The sequence below is a fragment of the Sorex araneus genome, chromosome X, assembly GCF_027595985.1.
Source record: "Sorex araneus isolate mSorAra2 chromosome X, mSorAra2.pri, whole genome shotgun sequence".
NCBI classification, from domain to species: Eukaryota; Metazoa; Chordata; class Mammalia; order Eulipotyphla; family Soricidae; genus Sorex; species Sorex araneus.
In genome coordinates this window covers 220,230,837-220,252,380 of record NC_073313.1, presented here as the reverse complement: position 1 = coordinate 220,252,380, position 21,544 = coordinate 220,230,837, and the positions used below count along the sequence as shown (strand labels likewise).

General features: G+C 41.0%; 1 protein-coding gene across 1 annotated transcript in view; it reads right to left on the bottom strand.

Moving 5' to 3' along the window:
* FAM171B (family with sequence similarity 171 member B) overlaps positions 1-21,544 on the bottom strand; it is a 70,037-nt gene that overhangs the window by 10,256 nt on the left and 38,237 nt on the right. Inside the window, exons 2-5 of the mRNA XM_055120664.1 lie at positions 13,638-13,871; positions 12,576-12,668; positions 7,784-7,942; positions 5,446-5,616 (exon numbers count right to left, since the gene is read on the bottom strand). Coding sequence (XP_054976639.1) covers positions 5,446-5,616; positions 7,784-7,942; positions 12,576-12,668; positions 13,638-13,871 — 657 coding nt within the window. The remainder of the gene's footprint in view (positions 1-5,445; positions 5,617-7,783; positions 7,943-12,575; positions 12,669-13,637; positions 13,872-21,544) is intronic.

The following is a 21,544-nucleotide window of genomic DNA, read 5'->3' as shown; positions in this document are numbered from 1 at the left end:
AGAGCCCTCCCCACCCCAAGGGACCTAGCTCCAGCAGCCAAAAACTTGCACAACCCAACCACCACCACGCTCAAGACTGCTCCCCATGCGCTCCGGCCAACCCTCAGGCATGAGTGAAGTCCTACGGAACCCAGGTATTGTGGAACTTTGTGACTTTAGACTCTGGCCTCAACTGAACCAGAGCGGAGATCCTTTGCTTGTTTTCCCTAGTCTCCATTGACCCAGGGGTCACGTCCATATGCCATCTCCTGCCGGTTCCAGATAATCTCCTCATCAGTCACCATCCAGACCCCACGGCTGCTTCTTCCAAAACAGGAGCATAACATAACCATGCCACCAGACTCTGCGCCAGGTTGTTTCACACAGGGGGCCCCAGAAGGGGGCAAGTGAGAGCCCTCCCACCCCAAGGGACCCAGCTCCGGCAGCCAAAAACCTCCACAACCCAACTGTTGTCATGCTCAAGGCCGCTCCCCACGCACTCTGGCAGAGCCTCACATATGAGTAAACATACTCCTGGACACAACATAAAATATTCCCTACCCATTCCCCATAAATTACACACCACATTTGATGGGGTTCAGATAGTAGGCAATGAATCATAGAGGGAAACATACATGTATATATATGCATAAATATAAATTTTCATATATATACACCAAAGCTCATATCACCCAAACTTTAACAACATATTAGTGATATCCTATAGAATTTCTTAATGGCTTCTGCCAAGAGAACAATCTTCATACTGTTTCCTATATGAAAACTTTTTTGTAAGCATGCTCAGCAGTTCTTCATAACAGACAATACAAAATATATTATTTCGGTTGTGTTTTGGGACAGGGATTGGGGTTTCGGATGGAAACATCCTGAATTTGGTGGTGGGATTGGTGTTTGAATATTGAATGTAATCAAACATTTTAAAAAATCAAAAAAATTTTTTAAAAAAGTAATGTAGAGTTCATGCCCAATTTAATCAGTTTAATCAATGGCTGAATAAAATGACTGAATAAATAGCAGTGCTCTTACATTATAAAAAACATCATTCATGCAAAAAAATGTACTAAAACACATACTTGATTAAATTTAGCCTAGGAAAGCCATTTATATAAGTTTGGTAAATATTTGTATTTGGTTCATTTATTTATTATAATGATGTATCTTCAATTTATAAAAGTGAATAAACTAATAGGAATGAATTTAAATTAAAAAAATCTAAAAAAGACAGGTTAAACATCACACAAAAAGTAAAAAATTTCTGTCACTTGTCAGTGACTAAGGCCTTTGTCACTGAGACAATTAGGTTTTCTTTACTTGTTTTTTGTTTGTTTTGATTTTTTTGCATTTTAGGTCACATCAGGAGATACTTAGGGGTTACTCCTGGCTCTGCACTCAGAAATTACTCTTGACAGTGCTCATGGGACCACCATGTGGAATGCCAGAGATCAAACCCAGGTCAGCCATGTGCAAGGCAAACACCCTATCCACTGTACTATTGCTCTGCACCCCCCCTTGCCGCCTCCCCTCCGCCCCCGTCACTGAGACAATCTGGACTCAGAGCAAACATGAGATAGTGTATAACGACATCAAAATTACTTTAAAAGTATTTTTAAGTGTTTTAAGGGCCATGGAGATAGCACAACAGACTGAGGCACATACTTTGCATGTGTGTGTGGGGGGGGGGAGTGTCTCTGAAGTGTCTCCTGCCCACTAGCACTGAGCTGGAACTACCCAACCCCCAAAAATACAAAGGGTTTTAAAAACAACTCTTTTAAAATAATAGGAAAAGTGAAAGCTCACTTTTGTCCAAAAACACCAGATCTCAGAACTCTCAACCCACTGATTTTTAATAGGACACTGTATAATTTGATCTTAGTCTCCTGTTCTTGGCCAGCGCACTTAAAAACCTAAGCATGCCTAAAGCAAATGTGCTCCAACTGTACCGAGTTTGTTACTGAAGTGATTTCTGTTAAGTCCTCAAGAATGGGAGCTAATTGCTAGAGTCACCAACCATATGATTAGAGGGATGAAACTTTCATCCCCATTTCTCCAAAGGCACTGAGAACTAAGCCCAAAATTCCCTAGCGAAAGACTTATCCAGCCAAGAATAGAACAGTGAAAACCCCATAAAAATTCCTGAACTTTCAGGGTTCCAAGAGCTGAGCTGATAAATATGGAGGTGCTGGGTGGCAACACACCCAGAAGAGGGCAGGCACCTTCCACTCCTTCCCCAGCCCCTGGCCTATGGACAACTTTTCTGTCTGGATGTGTGCTGAGTTCTATCCCTTTATAATAAACTCATATGATAGGAAGTAAACTGTTTTCCTATGAGCAATTCTACCAAATTTTCCACTCCAGAGAGGGCCTTGGGAACCTCTCCAGCCAGTCAGAAGCTCAGATGACAAACAAATTAACTTTTTTTTTTTTTTTTTTGCTTTTTGGGTCACACCTGGCTCTGCACAGGGGTTACTCCTGGCTTGGCACTCAGGAATTACTCCTGGCAGTGCTTGGGGGACCATATGGGATGCCGGGGATCGAACCCGGGTCAGCCGCGTGCAAGGCAAACGCCCTACCCGCTGTGCTATTGCTCCGGCCCAAAAGAATTAACTTTTAAGTGGCTCCTCAACTAGAGGGGGCAGTGTTGTAGGACTGAGCCCTTAAACCTGGGGAACTGGATGCTAACACTTGTAGACACTGTATGAACTACAGGATACCCAGGCACTGTCAGAACCTAGTGTGGAAAACAACCAACCTGTATTTGGTAACCAGAAGTGCAGTATTTTGAATAGAATAGTAATAAGAAGAGTTTTTCCTTAAAGCTACCATTGTAACTTCTGTCATTTCTACTTTCTTAAAATCATGAGTAGGTGAGGTTATAGCCTACCTTTCTATAACGAACATCTGTTTGAGTTTTATTTTTACTCCATAACCTTCTAGTTAGAGAAATCTCCCTGGTAGTATCTAGTGTTTCCTGTTATCAGTCCACATGATTAAGTTCCAACAAGTAACCCAAACCTAAACAGTTCTGTGCATTTCTCTCGAAGACCCTGAAGACAGGTGCTAAAATAAGCATACAAAGTCCACTTTACGGCTGCAGTGAATCCAAAAGCTTGGCAACAGTTACTAAGAAAAGACTGATTAAATTTTAATCTGCACAGGAAATTAGAGCACCTACAGCCTTGTTGGCCCTGAGGAAATAGATGAGACAGGACAGAAAACAAGTCCTCTGACAGCATCTACACTCTGTATCATGCCTCACCAAGTCAGTCTACCCACAGACTTTTCAGTTGTGAACTGACTGATCATTTCCTTTTAATTTTTAACATTGGAGTCTAAGAATAAGACCAAAACTTTAAATATAAATTGACATGATCCATCACACTATCATAACAAAACCATAATTTAAATTTAATTCTGCTTATTAGAAGATACTTTAAAAGGCATGAGAATGTGAGTAAATAATTCTATTTTTCTTTTTTTTCTTTTTGGGTCACACCCAGCGATGCTCAGGGGTTACTCTTGGCCTCTTGGCTCTGCACTCGGGAATTACTCCTGGTGGTGCTTTGGGGATGATATAAGATGCCAAGGATTGAACCCGGGTCGGCTGTGTGCAACGCAAATGTCTGACCCGCTGTTCTATTGCTCCAGCCCATTCTTTTAAAAAATATATATTGTTATCACTGCCTTTCCACCCATGGATGCACTATATTAATGAAAATGGGACCAATTTTGATCATTGACAAAGAGCTTAAAATTGTTATATTGGGGGCTGGAGCGATAGCACAGCGGGTAGGGCGTTTGCCTTGCACGCGACCGACCCTGGTTCGATTCCCAGCATCCCATATGGTCCCCTGAGCACCGCCAGGGATAATTCCTGAGTGCAGAGCCAGGAGTAACCCCTGTGCAGAGCCAGGTGTGACCCAAAAAGCAAAAAAAAAAAAAAAAAATTGTTATATTACCTAGTGCTTGATTTATCTATTAAAGATAAAATGTTAAAGTAGAAATATTCTGCCTTTCTAATAAAAAGAAATTTAATTGCACCCTAATAAACCTGGAAAATTTAAATAAAATATGGAAACATTTTCTAAGATAGTATAGCAGGACCCTCTGCGCCTAAAGACTTTGATTCCAGAGATGTAACACATTCGGGCATCCAGCGCAGCATCCGATAGCGATGCACTGGGACTGCGAACTGGGCTACAACTCTGTGCTGCCGGGGGTGGATTTTTTTTTTTCCTCCCCACCCTGTCTTCCTGCACGGAAAGCGGCGGGCTGGGGGTACCCATGTGGCAGGCGCCATCTTCTGTGACTCCAAACCCACAGGTATTCGGTTTTTACTTTTGGGGCTCCCAGGAACTCATGGGAAGGGGGCGTAACCAGCACGCCCTCGGCCCAGATAAATCCGGAGCCGCTGAGCTCGAATCGGACCCTCTGCGCCTAAAGACTTTGAATTCAGAGACTTCTTACAGCAATGCACTGGGACTGTGAGCTGGGCTATGTAATTTCTGGCAGAATTTTCCCTGGACTTTATACAGAAATCCAAAACCGCGCGGACGCTGCCGCGTTTGCGCGACTTAACATTTATAATTGTCAGCAATGTGAAACGGTTCCTTTTGAAGAGGTCTGACTTGGGGGGGAAACTCCAAATAATAACAGTAAGTTTTTGTTGAAATATTGAAGGTTTTTAATGTAGCAGCCACCTCTCTGGACTGTGAACTAAGCAAAAGCCCCACGCTGGCCGACGCGGCGTGGCATACACCATACTATGAGGCGCAGGAAGGGGGATGGGGGGAAAAAGAAAAAAAAAAGGGAAAAGGAAAAAGGAAAAAAAAAAAGAGAGAGAGAGAGTTATGTACTTGTAGCAGTGGGGCTACATATCTCTTCATTTCCAGCAATGAAAAACTAATTATCAAATGTAGTAGGTCTGTCTCTCTTGGTTGGAAACTCTAACAACTATAGTGAGTTTTGTGTTGAATTATGGAATGTAATCAAGGTAAAGAAAAAATGAAGTGAAATTCATTAGTTATACAGTAGGGGGTAGGGGGTGGGGGCGGGGGGTATACTGGGGTTTCTGGTGGTGGAATATGGGCACCGGTGAAGGGATGGGTGTTTGAATATTGTATAACTGACATATAAACCTGAGAACTTTGTAACTTTCCACATGGTGATTTAATAAAAAGTTTTTAAAAAAAAAAAAGATAGTATAGCAGGTCAGCCACTTGTCTTGCATGTGGGTGACCCAGAATCAATCCATATTACATACGTAATATGTAGTACAGTAATACATATGCTCCCCTGAACACCACTAGAAGTGATCTCTGAGCACAGAGTCAGAAGTAAGCCCTGAATACTGCTGGGTATAGACACCCCCCACCCCAAACACAAAATGTTTAAAACAAAGTAAAACATTCCATTCAAAACCTGGGTACTTTCACCTAGCTCACATACCTGTGTCCATATCAAACGTCCAGGCAGGTATGTGATCCCCTGCATTTACATCACTTGTATGGAGAAGGGGAAGAGACATTTGAATGGAACCATCCACTTTTAATTCTTTTCCTCCAGAATATATTTTGACACATATCGCAGCAAGAGGACTCAACTCAACACTTTCAATACCTAAAAAAGAACTCAATGTATTTATTAAAATCTTACACAAAACACAGGTTCTAGTTGCACAGTAAGTTGTATGATATCTTTATTTATTTTCTCTATTTCACCCAGTCTAATTAATATTAGATTCTGAATCATCATCAAGTTTAAAGATGCAATAAAAAATCCATCATAAATAAATGTAGGGTATACTCTGCAAACTAAAATGAACCTAAGAGACCTAATTCTTTAAGTCATCTAAATTAAAATCACTATCAGACATTATATAAAAAAAAACCCTCCAAAAAGCATATTTATTTGTTTCATGATGAAATAAAGAAGGATTTGTCACAATCCATCATCAATACAAATGTGGACCTAAAATATCTGTCCTTCTCCCTCAATTCTCTAAGGAGTACCAATGGACTAGGCTATACTCTTGATTAATACTGTAAAGAATGAGACCCTCTGCTCCTAAAGACTATGATCCAAGAGGTCTTCTAACCCATTTTGGCACCCGAGCGGCTTCTCACAGACATGTATCTAAACTGTGAACTGTACTACGACTATGTGCCTCCCGGGGAGGGATTTTCCCTTTCTACCCTGTTTTTCTGCTCGGAAAATGGCAGCGGCGGCAGCATCATCCACGTGGCGAGAGCCACCCCCTAAGATTTCCACCCAGAGGTAGGAACTTTGCAATGCTGTGGCTCATAGGCAATCATGGGAAGGGGGCAGTACCGGCACGCCCTCGGCCCAGCTAAGATCCGGAGCTGCTGCTCTCGAAACAAACCCTCTGCTCATAAAGACTATGATCCAAGAGGTCTTCTAACCCATTTTGGCACCCAGAGTGGCTTCTTACAGCAATGCATCTAGACTGTGAACTGAACTAAAACATCAGAAATCCAAAACCGCGCAGCCGAATCTTCATAGAATCTTCATTCTCAGCAATGAAATTATTAAGTGATGCCTTTTCAGCAGGCCTGGTTGTTGGGGGAAAATTCCAAATAATAATAGTGAGTTCTCTATTGAAATATTGAATGTATCCAAAGTATAGAGAATAAAATGAAGATCATTAGCTACTTAGGTGGGGGCTGGGTGGGAGGGAGGTATATTGGGGTTCTTGGTGGTGGAACATGTGCACTGGTAAAGGGATGGGGTTTCAATCATTATATGACTGAGACTTAAAAAAATTAAAATAAATATTGTAAAGAATACTGTCGTACATGATGAATACGGTAAAGAATTTAAATTTAGATAAATTTAGATTCTATAATATTACTTAGACTTTAAAGTTTGAAGAATATGGTTTGTTTGTGCCAGGCGCTGTGTGTGTGTGTGAAAAATATGGGAAAGAATTAATAGAGGAATTGGCTATACTGTTTTGCCAAGGATTATTTGATTGTAGTGTTGATGGCACATCTTTTGCAGTATCAGGATATACCCATATATTCTTATTACTCAGAGAGGAAAAGGGCAGAAAATGTTTGTTTGTATGGTTGGGGACCACACCCCCAGTGCTCAGGGAATGTGTGGTGCCAGGGATCAAACGTAGGCCTCAAATTTTAACCTTTATATGTACTGTATAATTTGAATGTTATATTCATTATATTATTACCTTCTATTACATTCTTCTATTATATTCTATTGCATCATATAGAATTCTTCTATTATATTCTTTACATTTTCCTATTATATTGGTATCTTCTTTATTAGCTCCCTTAGATTTAAAACAACAACAACAATGAAAACCTGTTGGGAGTCAGAGAATCTGATGTGCTGAAGCACATGCTCTACATGCAGGAAACCCAGGTTTGCTCACTGGTGCATGGTCGCGTGAGGACCACTGGGAGCAACCCCTAAACACACAGAGTTGGGAGTAGCCTCTGAGCACTGCTACGTCTGCCCCTACCCAAAGAAGATGAAACAAAAGAAAACTACTAAATACATCCTGTAAATATAATTTTTACTATTTTAAAATAATACATTCAGAAGATGTTGCTATAATCTTTCTTTCATCAGTTAAAATAGAACTGATTACAAATACTTCATAGCTAAGTGTCTCAAATATGCTCTGTGTTCTCTTTCTTCAAAATTTAAATGAACGTCAAACGTCTAAATACCTTACGCAGCATATAATGAGAGATTCAGCAGTTGCCTAAAAATGATTATACATTATATAAAGATTCAACAGTACCTGATCTATTGGGAGTAATTCCAGTTGTATAGAGAAAATTGTCCACTTTCAAAAACTGTTGTAGAACAGTAAGGTAGCCTGTGACATTGTTAATGTGATGGTTGTCCGGTAGTTTAATTAAGGCTTTTGAAAACTGAACACTTGGTTGAGATTTGGCATCTGGAAAAAGGAAGTCTCATTAACAAGTAGACAAAAACCAAACGCATCATTGGTCATTCTACTTCAATTGAAGCAGTGACTATTTATATACCTAGCACCTTGTAATCATTACTTAATTAAATTATTTATTTATTGGATTTGGCTCACCTGTTGGTGGTCAGAGCTTGTTCCTGGCTCTGTGCTCAAGGATCACTCTTAGCTGGCTTGGGGTCCCATAGTGAGTATGGGAGTAGTGAACCTGGATCTGTGGTATTAAAGGCAAGTGTCCTACCCACTGTACTATCTCTCCAGCCCACATGATCATTATTTTAAATTTGGAACAGAATGGCTGAGAAATCTTCCTTTATATCACACATTTTCATCTCACAAACTGCTTGATTCTGCTGCCCAGAATTTCTCTGTCCCTTTTATAAACTTCATTCAAGAAAACCACCATACACTGACCACTTTTGCAACACCTGGGTTTTATTTCCATAACAGTATTAGAGTTAATGAAACATGCCATAGTGGGAATAATCTTGACTGGAGCAATTTGTTCAATAATGAGTTATAGAACAAGCAAAAGTAATAAAAGGCTATGTGAATTTTACTAGGGCTTATAAGGGAAGACTTTTCCCACCGAAAATATCAGACCTGGAATTACAGAAATCATTCTGTGTGCAAAAATCAGAGCTTGTTTGAAAAAATGAGACATTTGATGGGAATAAGGATGTAGAGAGGGGTCAGGGCAGTAATATAGCTGGTTGGGCACTTGCCGTGCAGATGGCCAAAGCCAGTTTGATCTTCGACACCCCATAGGGTCCCATGGATCTGCCAAGAATGATCTCTGAGTTTGAAATACCTTGGTGTCAATTAAATGTAAAATCTAATAGCAAGAGTTTTCAGACAAAGAAGGTAGAAAAACTATTATTGCTAGAAGTCATAGAAAATGCAAAACCTGAAGCAGGAAGAGTGTGGTATGTTCAATGAAGTTCACAGGAATAAGAAAGTCTGGGATCATAGTTGGAAGCCTGTCTCATGAGCTGGGGGAGAAGGCAGCTGGAATAGAGAAGGGATCACCAAGACAATGATGGTTGGAGGAATCATTTGGAATGGGAGATGTGTGCTGAAAGCAGATAAAGGACCAAACGTGATAACCTCTCAGTATCTGTATTGCGAACCATAATGCCCAAAAGTAGAGAGTATGGGAGAAACTGTTCTGCCATGGAGGTAGGGGGAGGGTTTGAAAGGGGGAGCATACTGTGGACATTGGTGGTGGAGAATGTGCACTGGTGGAGGGATGGGTGTTTGATCATTGTTATGATTGATACTCAAACATGAAAGTTTTGTAACTGTATCTCATGGTGAGTCAATTAAAAATCAATTAATTATTTAATAAAAAAAAACAAAGAATGATCTCTGAGTGCAGAGCCAGGAGCATTTCTGAGCACCAACTGAATGAAGCCCCCAAACAAAAATAAGAATGGGGAGAAAAACTAGATCAATTACTCCAGCTGAAGATTGGATCAGGCCAATTTTAAGTTAGTTCAAATCCTATGCTCATTTATTATTCAAATAATTGGTAACTGTCTCCTTTGGGTTTAAGCTAGCTTTGAATTGTTTTCAACTATTGGCAACAGAAATGTCTTTGATGATACCCAACCATACTTAAGTAGGTAGATTTCTTTCTCAGTTAACTAATGGTATATTAAAAATCTTGAACTGGAGTGAGAACAGAGGGGCTTTACCTTGCACATGGCATACTAGGGTTCAATTCTGTTAGCACTCACCAGGTGTGATCCCTGACTACAGAACCAGAAGTAATCCCTGAGCACTGATGAGTGTAATAAAAAAAAAATTAAAAACAACAACTTTCAAATGCCAAGCACTCTATTTATAAATATTATATTGAATTAATAACTTTCAATTGACTATACTCTAGTGTAATTACTGGATTAAAATGGAAAATATTGATATTTCATCAATTTATTTTAATAAATCAAAGGTAAATTCTTAAATCATTAAAATAGAAATTATCAGAAACATCAGTTTTTGTTTTAGACTTATTACTGACAGCGAGCAGATATTGTTCCTGGAGTGAGCAGATATCATTGGGCTGCACTAACTCACGACAGGGACAAATGGAGACGTTACTGGTCCCTGCTCGAGCAAATCGGAGGTCAACGGGATTACAAGTGATACAAGTGATACCGACAGAAAACAGGGATCAGTTGAGTAGAATGAGAATGTTCTTAAAGAGTTACAAAATAGAAAATAAGAAAAAATTCTGAAAAGTCAGTATATGGTAGGTGGTTTAATTGATATGTATAATGGTAAAAAGGACAGACTGGAGCCATAGCATAGCAGGTAGGGCATTTTCCTTGCATGCAGCCAACCCGGATTGGATTCCTTTGTCCCTCTCGGAGAGCCCAGCAAGCTACCAAGAGTATACCACCCGCACAGTCGAGCCTGGCAAGCTACCTGCGGCATATTCGATATGCCAAAAACAGAAACAACAAGTCTCACAATGGAGACGTTACTGGTGCCCGCTCAAGCAAATCGATGAGCAACAGGACGACAGCGCTACAGTGCTACAATGGTAGAAAAACAATACCTGGAACATAGTTAAGAAACAAACATTTTTTTTTTCTTTTTGGGTCACACCCAGCGATGCTCAGGGGTTACTCCTGGCTTTGCACTCAGGAATTACTCCTGGCAGTGCTTGGGGGACCATATGGGATGCCGGGGATCGAACCCGGGTCGGCCGCGTGCAAGGCAAACGCCCTACCCACTGTGCTATCGCTCCGGCCCCGAAACAAACATTTTTGTCACTTTACTGTTTAAGTGGTTTGAGGGCATAGTCTGATGCTGCAAGTTAGTATTCACAACTTTCTATTTTTTTAAATGTGTTGCATAATAAAGTCTAAGACATGTAAATTAAGAGAAATGACTGAGTTTAAGGTTTTTGACATTGCTCAATATTCCACTTTTTTTCTCTTCTATGCAACAAATACTTTGATGTGCTAGCCTAAAACATATTCAATGAACAAACTGAAATCTTTCTAATAAAATTTCAAAAGAAAAAAGATAAACATTTATGACAGTTGAGAGGCAGGATGTGTATTTTCCTTCCACCTGGCTGTGCTCAGGGTTTACGTCTGGGAGGGTTTGGGGGACCATAAGAAAACCTGGGGCACAAAATTCGGTTGGTCACATGCAAGCCTTACCTATTGTACTCTAGCATGAGGATGTATATTTATAAGTAAAAGATTTAAATTAGGAAAGTCCACGTCCTACTACATAGCTTTACCTATGGATCAACTCTTAAGAAAATGAGGAAGCAAAAGGAAGTAACCTAAAAATTCAAATGGGCTCACATGGCCAGTCAAACAAATAAGTCCTCATCATTACAAAGGAGTGGACACAAATATACACACAAAAATATTATCATTAATTCTAGCAGCTCTGATTCCTCCGCCCCACTTGGAGAGCCCGGCAAGCTACCCAGAGTATCTCATCTGCACTGCAGAGCCTGGCAAGCTACCTGTGGCATATTCAACATGCCAAAAACAGTTAATAAACAAGTCTCACAGTGGAGGTGTTACTGGTACCCGATCAAGCAAATCGATGAGCAAAGGGATAACAATGACAGTGACAGTGACCAAAGAGCCACTAAAACAAAAATAAAACACTCAAAAGGAACTATGAAGAACCTCATTTCACTAATGTCTTAGAACTTAAAAAAAAAAGCAGCTCTTTTTGTATTATGTAGTTTCTATTTACTTTTCATCCTCCCGTGAACAATACTGCATTTACCCATTTTGCCGTGCACCAGCAAACTCTGTGGGTTGAAATTCAGCCTTAGCATATCTACTACCTTGCTCTGCAAATTACTCCGATACTAATCAAGTCTATTTTTTTCAAATTGTATAGCAGTATATTTAATACTGCAGAAGTAGATATTAACCTCTCCATAAGAAAAAGAAATAGTCACTTAGAGAGATTTTACATTATGTACAGTTAGAGTGACACAAAATGTTGGAATTTCCCATACAAACTGGAAGGGAAGAGGCAAGGTTAGAAGAGAAACCACTATCTTCATGGTTTGTAAAGTAGAATTGGATGACACAACTTTAATGAGACCCAAAATAAGGCTTCTTGCATTGCTCCCCTTGTGATACTCGAGTGAGGCAGGTAATGTCTTCAGCAGGTGTATCTTTCCCCAGCGGTAGCAGGATTAATGCCAGAAACAGGAATGAAGTTGGTCTATAAGTAAGAGTCCCCAAAGGTCTGAGGAAAGATGAGTTCAACCCTTCTTCCCATTTCCCCAGGTACTGAAAAAAAAAAGCCACCATGAGAACATGATTCGGAAAGATACTCAGAATCTCCAAAACTTCAAAAAGTCAAGAGTTCTTGGTGGTGGGGCTGAAAGAATAAAGAAGGAAATGGATGGATTCTGCTGCATAAAAATACCACATACAGATTGACAATGAAGTAAAAAATAGTTGATCTAAATTTATATGTAATGCTTTAAAATGTTTATGTTATGATAGTAGAGAAACACTTCTATAACATTCTATCAGTTTGCTTAAAGAAAGTATACTTGCCAATTCAACTATCAATTTACTTATTAGTTAAGAAGAGTTATACTTACCAGCTAATTTTCCAGTAATTAAAACAGTGTCTTCAAAGAGCCATATATTTGCTTGGCTTTGTGGGAACAGTGAAAGTGTCACTGATGAATATACTGTGAAACATAGCAAAATTAGAATATTTGATTAAATGTGGAGCAAAAAAAAAAAAAAAACAGACAAATATAGTTCTGATCCAGCAGGTAGGAAATAAAATTCAAGGTAGAAAATAAAATTAAGATGAAAAAGCAGCTCAAAACAACGAATAAATGCAAAATATAGTGTGTGTGGGGCGGGGAGGGTGGCGGGTGTTGCTGTACAAAAGACTTAGCAGTATTGTTGGACTTTACTGAACTTTTTGTCTTTTATACAGCAGTTTGTACCCAAATAACTGAAAATGTTCTGTAACTAGTCTCAGAAATAGATGGGCAAGTTAAATGCCCTCTACTATTAAATGCCATCTACTATATAGATAGGCCCTCTATTAAATACCCTTTACTCTATAGAAATAGGCTCCTTAAGAATTTTTCTGATTGTAATTTCTTCCTAGCCTATTCTACTTTTTCAATTTTTCTTGTAGGTTATATGATTTAAGTTTTTCTAAGACAGAGATCACAAACACCCTTTTGTAACTCCCCGTATAAAGATGCAATACTCTCAGGCAGTACTCAGGAGGGCAAGGAACCTTAAGAAGAGAGTTCCCACTGTCCCTTGTATGGAATAATGGCTCCCTCAAGTTAGCTGGTGGTTCAATATAGGAGCCTGCAAATGTTCTGCTCGGTATCCTGTTGCCAGGATATCCCCAACTACATTGTCAGTACTTGGGTCTGCACCAGAAGTGCGCAGGGAACCACATGATAAAGCAAACTAACTGGTCCCGTCTGCGTGCCTTGCCTAACCCTTCACCTCTGTGCTCTCTCTCCAGCCCCAGTTCTAAAAATCTTAAAGATGGACATGTTCTTCAAACTGCCACACCTCCCTAACCTGCAGAACACAAGTCATATGTATTCCCAGTTTCAATTTTCAAAAACAAGATATCCCCAGAATAGACGGGAAAAGCCTGTATGTTTATTTTCCATGCTTACTTGGCATTCTTCCGGTCTTCCAAGGCAGGGGTGTCATTACGTAGCCATCCTTATACGCAATAATGGTTAAACTGTGTCCTAATTTATAGGGTACTCTTATCAACACTGCGCCATTATTTTTAGTTACTGCAGAATTTGTCTTTGTGTAGTTCACAAATACTTCTACAACTGCTTGACTCAGGTACTGACGACTGATTATGTCATTCACCTGGACCTTCAGCATAAATACAGACACTGGAAGAGAAAAATATCACAGAAATTGCAACGAGTTAGGCATGTTACTATGCTGTAAAATATCAGATATCAGAATAAAACTTTTGATACATGAGAACAGCCTAAATTCATAAAAACCAGAAATAATTGTTGTTGGGAATGTGGAGAAAAGGAAACCTTCATACGCTGTTGTTGGAGGGATAAGATAGCTCACAGTTTAAGGGTCTATATCCGGCATACACAGAGACAAGAATTCAATCTCCTGAACCACATGTGTCCCCAGCACTGCTGAATATAGTCCTAGAGACCTCTGAGCACAACTAGGGTGGTGCTGGTAGTCCCTAGAACAGCTCCTCACACCCCTAGCACTGAACCTCCAGGCCCAGCCAGAGGCATTGCTAGGGAAGCCCTAGACGCCCCCCCATCACACACACACACACACACACACACACACACACACACACACACACACACACACACACACACACACACACACACACACACACACACACACACACACACACACACACACACACACACACACACACACACACACACACACACACACACACACACACACCCCTAACCTCACCAAAGACATATTGGCTGAAATGTTCTTTAATTACATTTAAAAATTTGAAAAAAAATTGCCTCAACCAATAAACCTTTGCTTTGGTCCCAGTAATTAGCCTAAGATTTCATACCCTCACTCTGCATCCCTTTGTAAGAGTACTAAAATTATTGGAGTATTCACGCACCACTTAAAGAATTAAAAGGTGAAATTTGGGGGTGGAGGGGGAGAGGGGTACTGAAGGTAGATAAGATAGAGGGGGCCCTGGCCATGAGTTTTTTAAAATCATAAATGGAGAAACTGCCCTGCCCGAAGTAGCCCAAAGGTCTGAGGACCTTCATCCCTGTGAGATGCAAATTCAGAGCTCTAAGGACAAGAAGATAAAGGCCACCACACAGATAAGGGTGGACCCCTGCAGAAAAGGAGAAGCCACAAGAGAATCTAAAGGTCCTGATAAGAATATGAAAGAACCACCAGGGGCCCAAGACTTTCCCAGGGACAACACCCAAATTCTCTGTAGGCAGAGAGAACTCCAGGTCAAGATAATTAGGAGAAATTGTATATGACCTTTCTTCTCCCAAAAGTCATTGTTTTTAACCCATGCTAGAGAACTTGTGTTCTCTCTTGAACACCTTTTTCCTCCCCTTACATCTCTCTAAATTTCTTTCAATAAAAACAATTTTGATTCCAATGAGCCAGAGCAATAGTAAAGCAGGTAAGGCACTTGCTTTACATGCAGTCTACCTGGGTTTGACTCTTGGCATCCCATGTGGTGTTGTCTGAGCCCACAGGAGTAAGCCCTGAGCAAAGGTGGGTGTGACACCCATCCTTACACTCCCCCCAGAAAACCCTCACCCTATTTTGCTTCAAAAAAACCCCAAACAAAGCAAACAAACAAAAACCATACAGATGGATGCTTAGCTCTTTTATTTTGTTTTGTTTTTTTGGAAAACAGGGGTTTGTGATTTGGTTTCAAATCACAAAATATTTCTTTAAAACATCAAAATGCCATTTACTGTAAACAGCAAAACACATCATGATAATTATGTATTGAGGGGTGAAAAGAATGCTAATCAGGGGGAAGAAGATTTCAAACTCCCCTAGAAGTGTTACTTGAATAAGTTACTCAGACTTCAGAGTCCAGTTGCTCATCTATAAAGCCAAGGGAATATAATTACTGTGGCGTAACTAGATGAAAGTGCAGTAGGCAGAGAGGTAGGCACCCTGCCCCCATCTGCCTATTGCACTTTTGGGAAATGGTAATTATAATGGTAATTCCAATAATTTGGGAGATTTCCTAGCCCTGAAGTAGCCCAAAGGCATGATGACCACACCCTTTGACAGGCAAATTCAGAGCTCTTTGGAGAAGAGAAAGGAAGAAACTGAAGTACCACCCAGAGGAAAAAAATCCAAGGACACACCCAAAGGCCAGACCCCTCAGAAAAAGAGAATATAAGGCTTTCCTAGGCTTTTATGTACAACCAGATTAACTTTTATGTATGCAAAACTCCAGAAAAATCCATTAAGGGGCACTGTGTAAAAGCTCCTCAGGGCTCACTCTTCAAGCTCTTGTCTCTCCTGAACAAGTATCTCTCTTGCTTGTCTCTCCGCTTCTTTGCTTACAGGTCTCCCCTTTGGAGGAGCTGGTGTTTTCTTTGGAGCACATGCTTGACCCTTTCTCTCTGCCCTCACATCTCTAAGTAAGCAACATCATAAGGGATGTTTCTTCACCATGTTGCCTCTTCCCTACAGTCTTTTCTATAAAGGAAATCCAGGAACCCGCCCTGCCTGTGCCAAGGTTAGGTCTGACCTGTTGTAAGCCGGGCATTTCCCACAGATCTGGTGGCTGAGGTGGGCAAGCAGGAAGGTGGAAACTGTCTTCCTGAGTCCACCTCTCGAGTGCCCCACTTTACCAAGCCACTGGCAATATAAAGATGCAAATCATGTGCTCAGCAGAGTCTCTAGTTATCATTTAATTTAATTAATAATAATAAAAAAAAATCCCCATCAGAGACCACCTCAAACTCTACATCAACACTGAACGGCACTATTGTTACCAAACTGATGCTCTGTTTTATCTTGTCTTGGGCGTTTTACTGCAAAGAGCGCCACTGCAATAATTGCCCAGAGTAAGGCACCATTCAGAAAGTTAGGAAATAGTTCTCTTCCTTCCAAGAATCCAAGAGTAAAGTCAATATTACCCTAACACTATTCTTTATATATTTAAGTACAAAAACAGTTTTGGAATAGGAAAGTTCATGACTCAGGCACATTTTTAAGTGCATCAAATCTATTTACTCTTCAAAACATGTGTGAAGAGATACTGTTTTCTTCTCTTTTCTTGGGGAAAGGGGGGATACCAGGCAGTGTTCAGGGCTTCCACATGACTGCTCAGGGCTCATACCTGGCATTGCTCAGGGGACCATATGGGGGTTCCTGGGATTGAATCAGGTGGGCCACAAGCAAGGTCCTGGTCCCCTTTTTTCTTCCTTTCACATTTGATCACTGCAGATTCAAGTGCTTCTAGATGAGATCTGGCCAATGCACAGTGAACAGAAGTGTGAACCCCATTCCTCAAAGCTGCACTGGGGCAAGAGGCCACCCCCATTTCTTGGTTGTAGCCTCAAAAGCACCTGAGGAGCAATGTAGTGGGCAGATAGATGGGAGAACTGGGTGGGGGGGGGGGGGGAGGAGAATTTGGGCCCTGGGCATCACACTTGAAAATAAGGTCCCACGAATCTGGTCTTAAAGCTATTATTTTCCAGCACAACAATCTTACAAGCATTAATATGTAAATACAGAAATAGATAACAAAACCAAATAGAGACCAGATTTCTGCTTTCTCCAACTTCTGAATAGAAGTCCTGTGGGTCATTACTTCAATTAGATCAACTCAGCAGCATTGACAGAAAATGACAGCTAAGCTAACTGTTTGTTCCTCATATCATCTGGTTAAGCCATTACTAGATTTCACTGAAGATAAGCAAAAATCATGTTTGTAACCATTTAAATCAAAATAACATGGGTTGTGAATACACATATATTCAAAGCACACAGGAATGTATAGATTCTATCACAAAATTTTCAGTACTTGTAAAACAGACTATCAAATCCAAGTTATTATTGAAAAAATGAAGAGTCTGGCCACATATGCAAATTCTCCTTCAGGTGCGCCCACAAACAGTGTGAAATTCATTCTGACAGTATGTCACAATGAGTGTCGAGGTCACAGTCCTAAAAATAATTCAAAGGATGATTGCAGTGGTGGCTGAGGGTTTCCAATTCTTCAATAACATCGGTTAAAAAGACCAAAAAAATGTGAGCCCACACACACCCAGCCAAACCGATTGTTAATGCTTTTACTGTTTTTCCCTGTTGATGGATTTTTGTTATCTGTAGAGAGCCAGTCCTGGGGTCCTTTTCAGGGTGAAAGCAGAAGCTGGGTTCCACGCGGTAGTATTACAAATGAAGTGACCCTGCCCACCCGTTTCCCCAGGCCAGGAAAAATTGAACTAGAACTTTCACATTTTTCGAGGTATCTATGACTTCCCCAGCTCATCCCAGAGGACAAGGTGAAGTCCAATTCACAGCCTGCCCCCGCCCCAAGCCAGGAAACTATAAATATCCAATGGGGCCACCCCATTTCTAAGAGGCCTTTTGCAGCGGCATCAGCAAACGGTGAATTACACTAGGTTTCCCAATCAACCCAGCTTTTTAAAACTCAGCTCCGGTAGGTAATTCTTTCTACATCAAGAGCAGGAACCTATCAGATGAAGGAATTTATCTACTAACAAAATCATGATCTCCAACATAAAAAAAAAAAGAGTATAAATTTTAGACAAAAAAATAAACAAAAATAAAAATCTGGTATAATGGGCTCCCCAGAAAGCATTTGAATAGGTTCTCATAGTATGGAAAACTGAAGATTGGGGCTAGAGCGATAGTACAGTGGGTAGGACGCTTCCCTTGCCAAACCAGGTTCCATCTTCAGCATCCCATAGGGGTCCCGGGTATCCCCTCGGTACTCATAGGAGTGAGGTCGGAACTAGGAAGTAACTTCTGAGCATGGAAGAGAGGACAGGAACAGGAGGAGACAGAGGGAAAGGAAGGGAAGGATGCAAGTTATAAAGAATATTCCTCTAACAGCCTGGTCCCTAATCCCCAACAAAATTTACAAAACAGCAAATAAGTAACTAAGTGAAGCAGGCCACACAGTCAGAATACAGAAATAGGAATAAGGAAAAATAAAGGCATGTGGTTCCCAGAGCTTTCTCTTGCACTGTCTATAAGCTCCTCCCCACTGCACTTCCTAGCCCTTCCTTGCACCCTCCTGCTCGGTGGGGGGTCTGAAACTTCCTGCTGACGCATAATCCCCTAATCCCTGTTGGTGGCTTCTACAATGAGCACTTTAAATGATGATACATTTAGATTAGAGCTTCTTGTTTTGGGGTCCCCCTGAACAGTGCTCTAGGCTTACTGCTGGTTCTAACATTCAGGGATCACTCCTGGCACACTTAGGAGGCCATAAGAAGTGCCAGGCCACAGAGGCGGGGTGGGTGGGGGGGCATGGGAATGGGGAGTGGGAGGGATGCTGGGGTCATCGGTGGAGGAGAATGGGCACTGGTGGAGGGATGGGTACTCGAGCATTGTATGACTGAAACACAAGCACAAAAATATGTAAATCTGTAACTGTACCCGCATGGTGATTCATTAAATAAAGAAATTTAAATAATAATAATAATAATAATAAAAACCTGGTCAGCTCTATACAAGGCAAGCACCTTCCTTGAGGTCCCAGTAGTCTCTCTCTCTTTTTTTTTTTTTCTTTTTGGGTCATACTTGGAATGCTCAGGCTTTATTCCTGGTTCTTCACTCAGGAATTACCCCTGGCAGTGCTCAGGAGACCATATGGGATACCAGGGATAGAACTAGGTTGGTCACCTGCAAGGCAATTGCCCTCCCAGCTGTGCTATCAGTCCAGCCTTTCCCTGAGAGTCTTATTCAAACCAAATGTGCTGACAAAGGTTCTTTATTCAGCAGTTTCGGGACTGGAACTCAACTAGGAATATTTAGAATTCCATTTGCTCAAAAGTTTCAGGGATTCTCTTTTTTTTTTTTTTGAGTGATAAAAACATTCCCATGTGAAGCAATCTTAAACTAAATTCAGTTTTTAAAAACTCCATATTCCATCTGCTTCATCCTTATGAAAGTACCATTGCCAAAGGTGCACGCTAAAATCTGCTGACATTCCTGGGATGGAGGAGAAAATGTTTTCTAATCCAAAATGGATGATGTCATTTTTTTTTTCCGCGTATACCCGTGATGCTAATTTATAAATTTCATGAGAAAACTGTAACAAGTTCAGGAAAAGACAGCTTTAAAGGTCAAGTCTTAACTATTAGTCTCCCTGTCTGATGGATTCCCTCCTATACCTATAATCTATAGTTAAAATTGCTAAATAGACAAAGGGATATAGGAGGAATGCAGCCTAACCAGAGAGACGAACTAGCTTAAACTGAAAAACAAAATGTAATGGTCATGGGGGTTCTCTCTGTCTGTCTGTCTGTCTGTCTGTCTGTCTGTCTCTCTCTCTCTCTCTCTAACACACACACACACACGCACGCGCGCGCGTACCCAGTGCTAGAAACTTGATGTATGCCATTCAATTTCAGATTAATACAAATATACAAGACATTCCTCTTTTTTGCAGCAAAGTAATTGAGACTAAAATTGCACAGGTTTGGGCCTTAGAGGTAGTACAGGGATTAAGGCACCTGCATGCAGCTGACCCCCGTTAGATTTCAGGCACCACATAGAGTTCCCTGAGCACTGCCTGGAATGACCACCAGAGCAGAGTCAGGAGTAAATCCTGAGCACAGACGGGTATGGCCCAAAAAAACCAAAGATAGTTGTTTTCATTTAAAAAAAAACTCGCACAGGGCCTGGAGCAATAGCACAGCGGGTTTGCCTTGCACGAGGCCGACCTGGGTTTGATTCCTAGCATCCCATATGGTCCCCTGAGCACCAGCAGGGGTAATTCCTGAGTGCAGAGCCAGGAGTGACCCCTGTGCATCACCGCTGTGACCCAAAAAGCAAAAAAAATAATAATAATAAAATAAAAAAAATTAAACTCACACAGGTAACAAGATAAACACATGATTAACAGTCTGCAACTCCAAGTTCTCTACCATTGTTGAAAAATTCTAGGAATGTTTTGCATAGAATGTAGTTGTTTTGTTTCTTTCCTCCTAACTAAAGCTAAGAAAAAAATGCTTCTTTGCTGAACCTCTGAGCTCCTCATCTCCATCCCATAATTGTTTTGCCCTCCTTAGCTCCAGCACAAGCAGAAGCAAAAGCAGCATTATAAAACAAAAGCAGTGGCCGGAGAGATAGTACACTGGTGAAGGTGGTTGCCTTATATGTAGTGTTTGCGGACACCCTGGCTTTAATCCCTGGCACCCCATATGATCCCCAGAGCACCATCTGGAGTCATCCCTGAGTGCAGATCCAGGAGTAATCTCTGAGCATTGCCAGGTGTGGCCCAAACCCCCACCCCCCTCAAATGAAGAAATAAAATAAAATTGGAAAAAACAACAGTGTCTACAGAGATAGCAAAGATGTTAATGTGCGTCACTTTCATAGACTCTGGCTTGATCCCCAGCACTCCCATGTGGTCCTAGGAGCTCACCAGGATTCATCCCTGAGTGTGGATCCCGGAATAAGCTCTGAGCACTGCTGAGTGAGTGACGCCCCAGAAAACAAAACAACATCAAAAAAATAGCAAAATAACTGCTCACTTAAGTGCCAGGTTACAGCAATAAAAGAGACATAACAGCTGTTCATACTCAGTATGAAAAGAAGGGTCAAATGGGATTGCTTTTCTGTGCCGTAAACACCAGACTTCTGATGTCAACAGCTGACTCAGGCGACAGCACTGGAAGCCAGTAGCAACGTAAGCCCAAGACAGTCCCCTCACTAGTTCTCTCCTCCAACAAACGCCCACTGGCATTTACACCGAGCAGAATCTGTGACTGGATATATGATTTTCAGGAAGTAGTGTTCCTATCTCCATAAACTACCTACCCTCTCCAATTGTATTTTTCTGCTTTCCCAGGCACACATT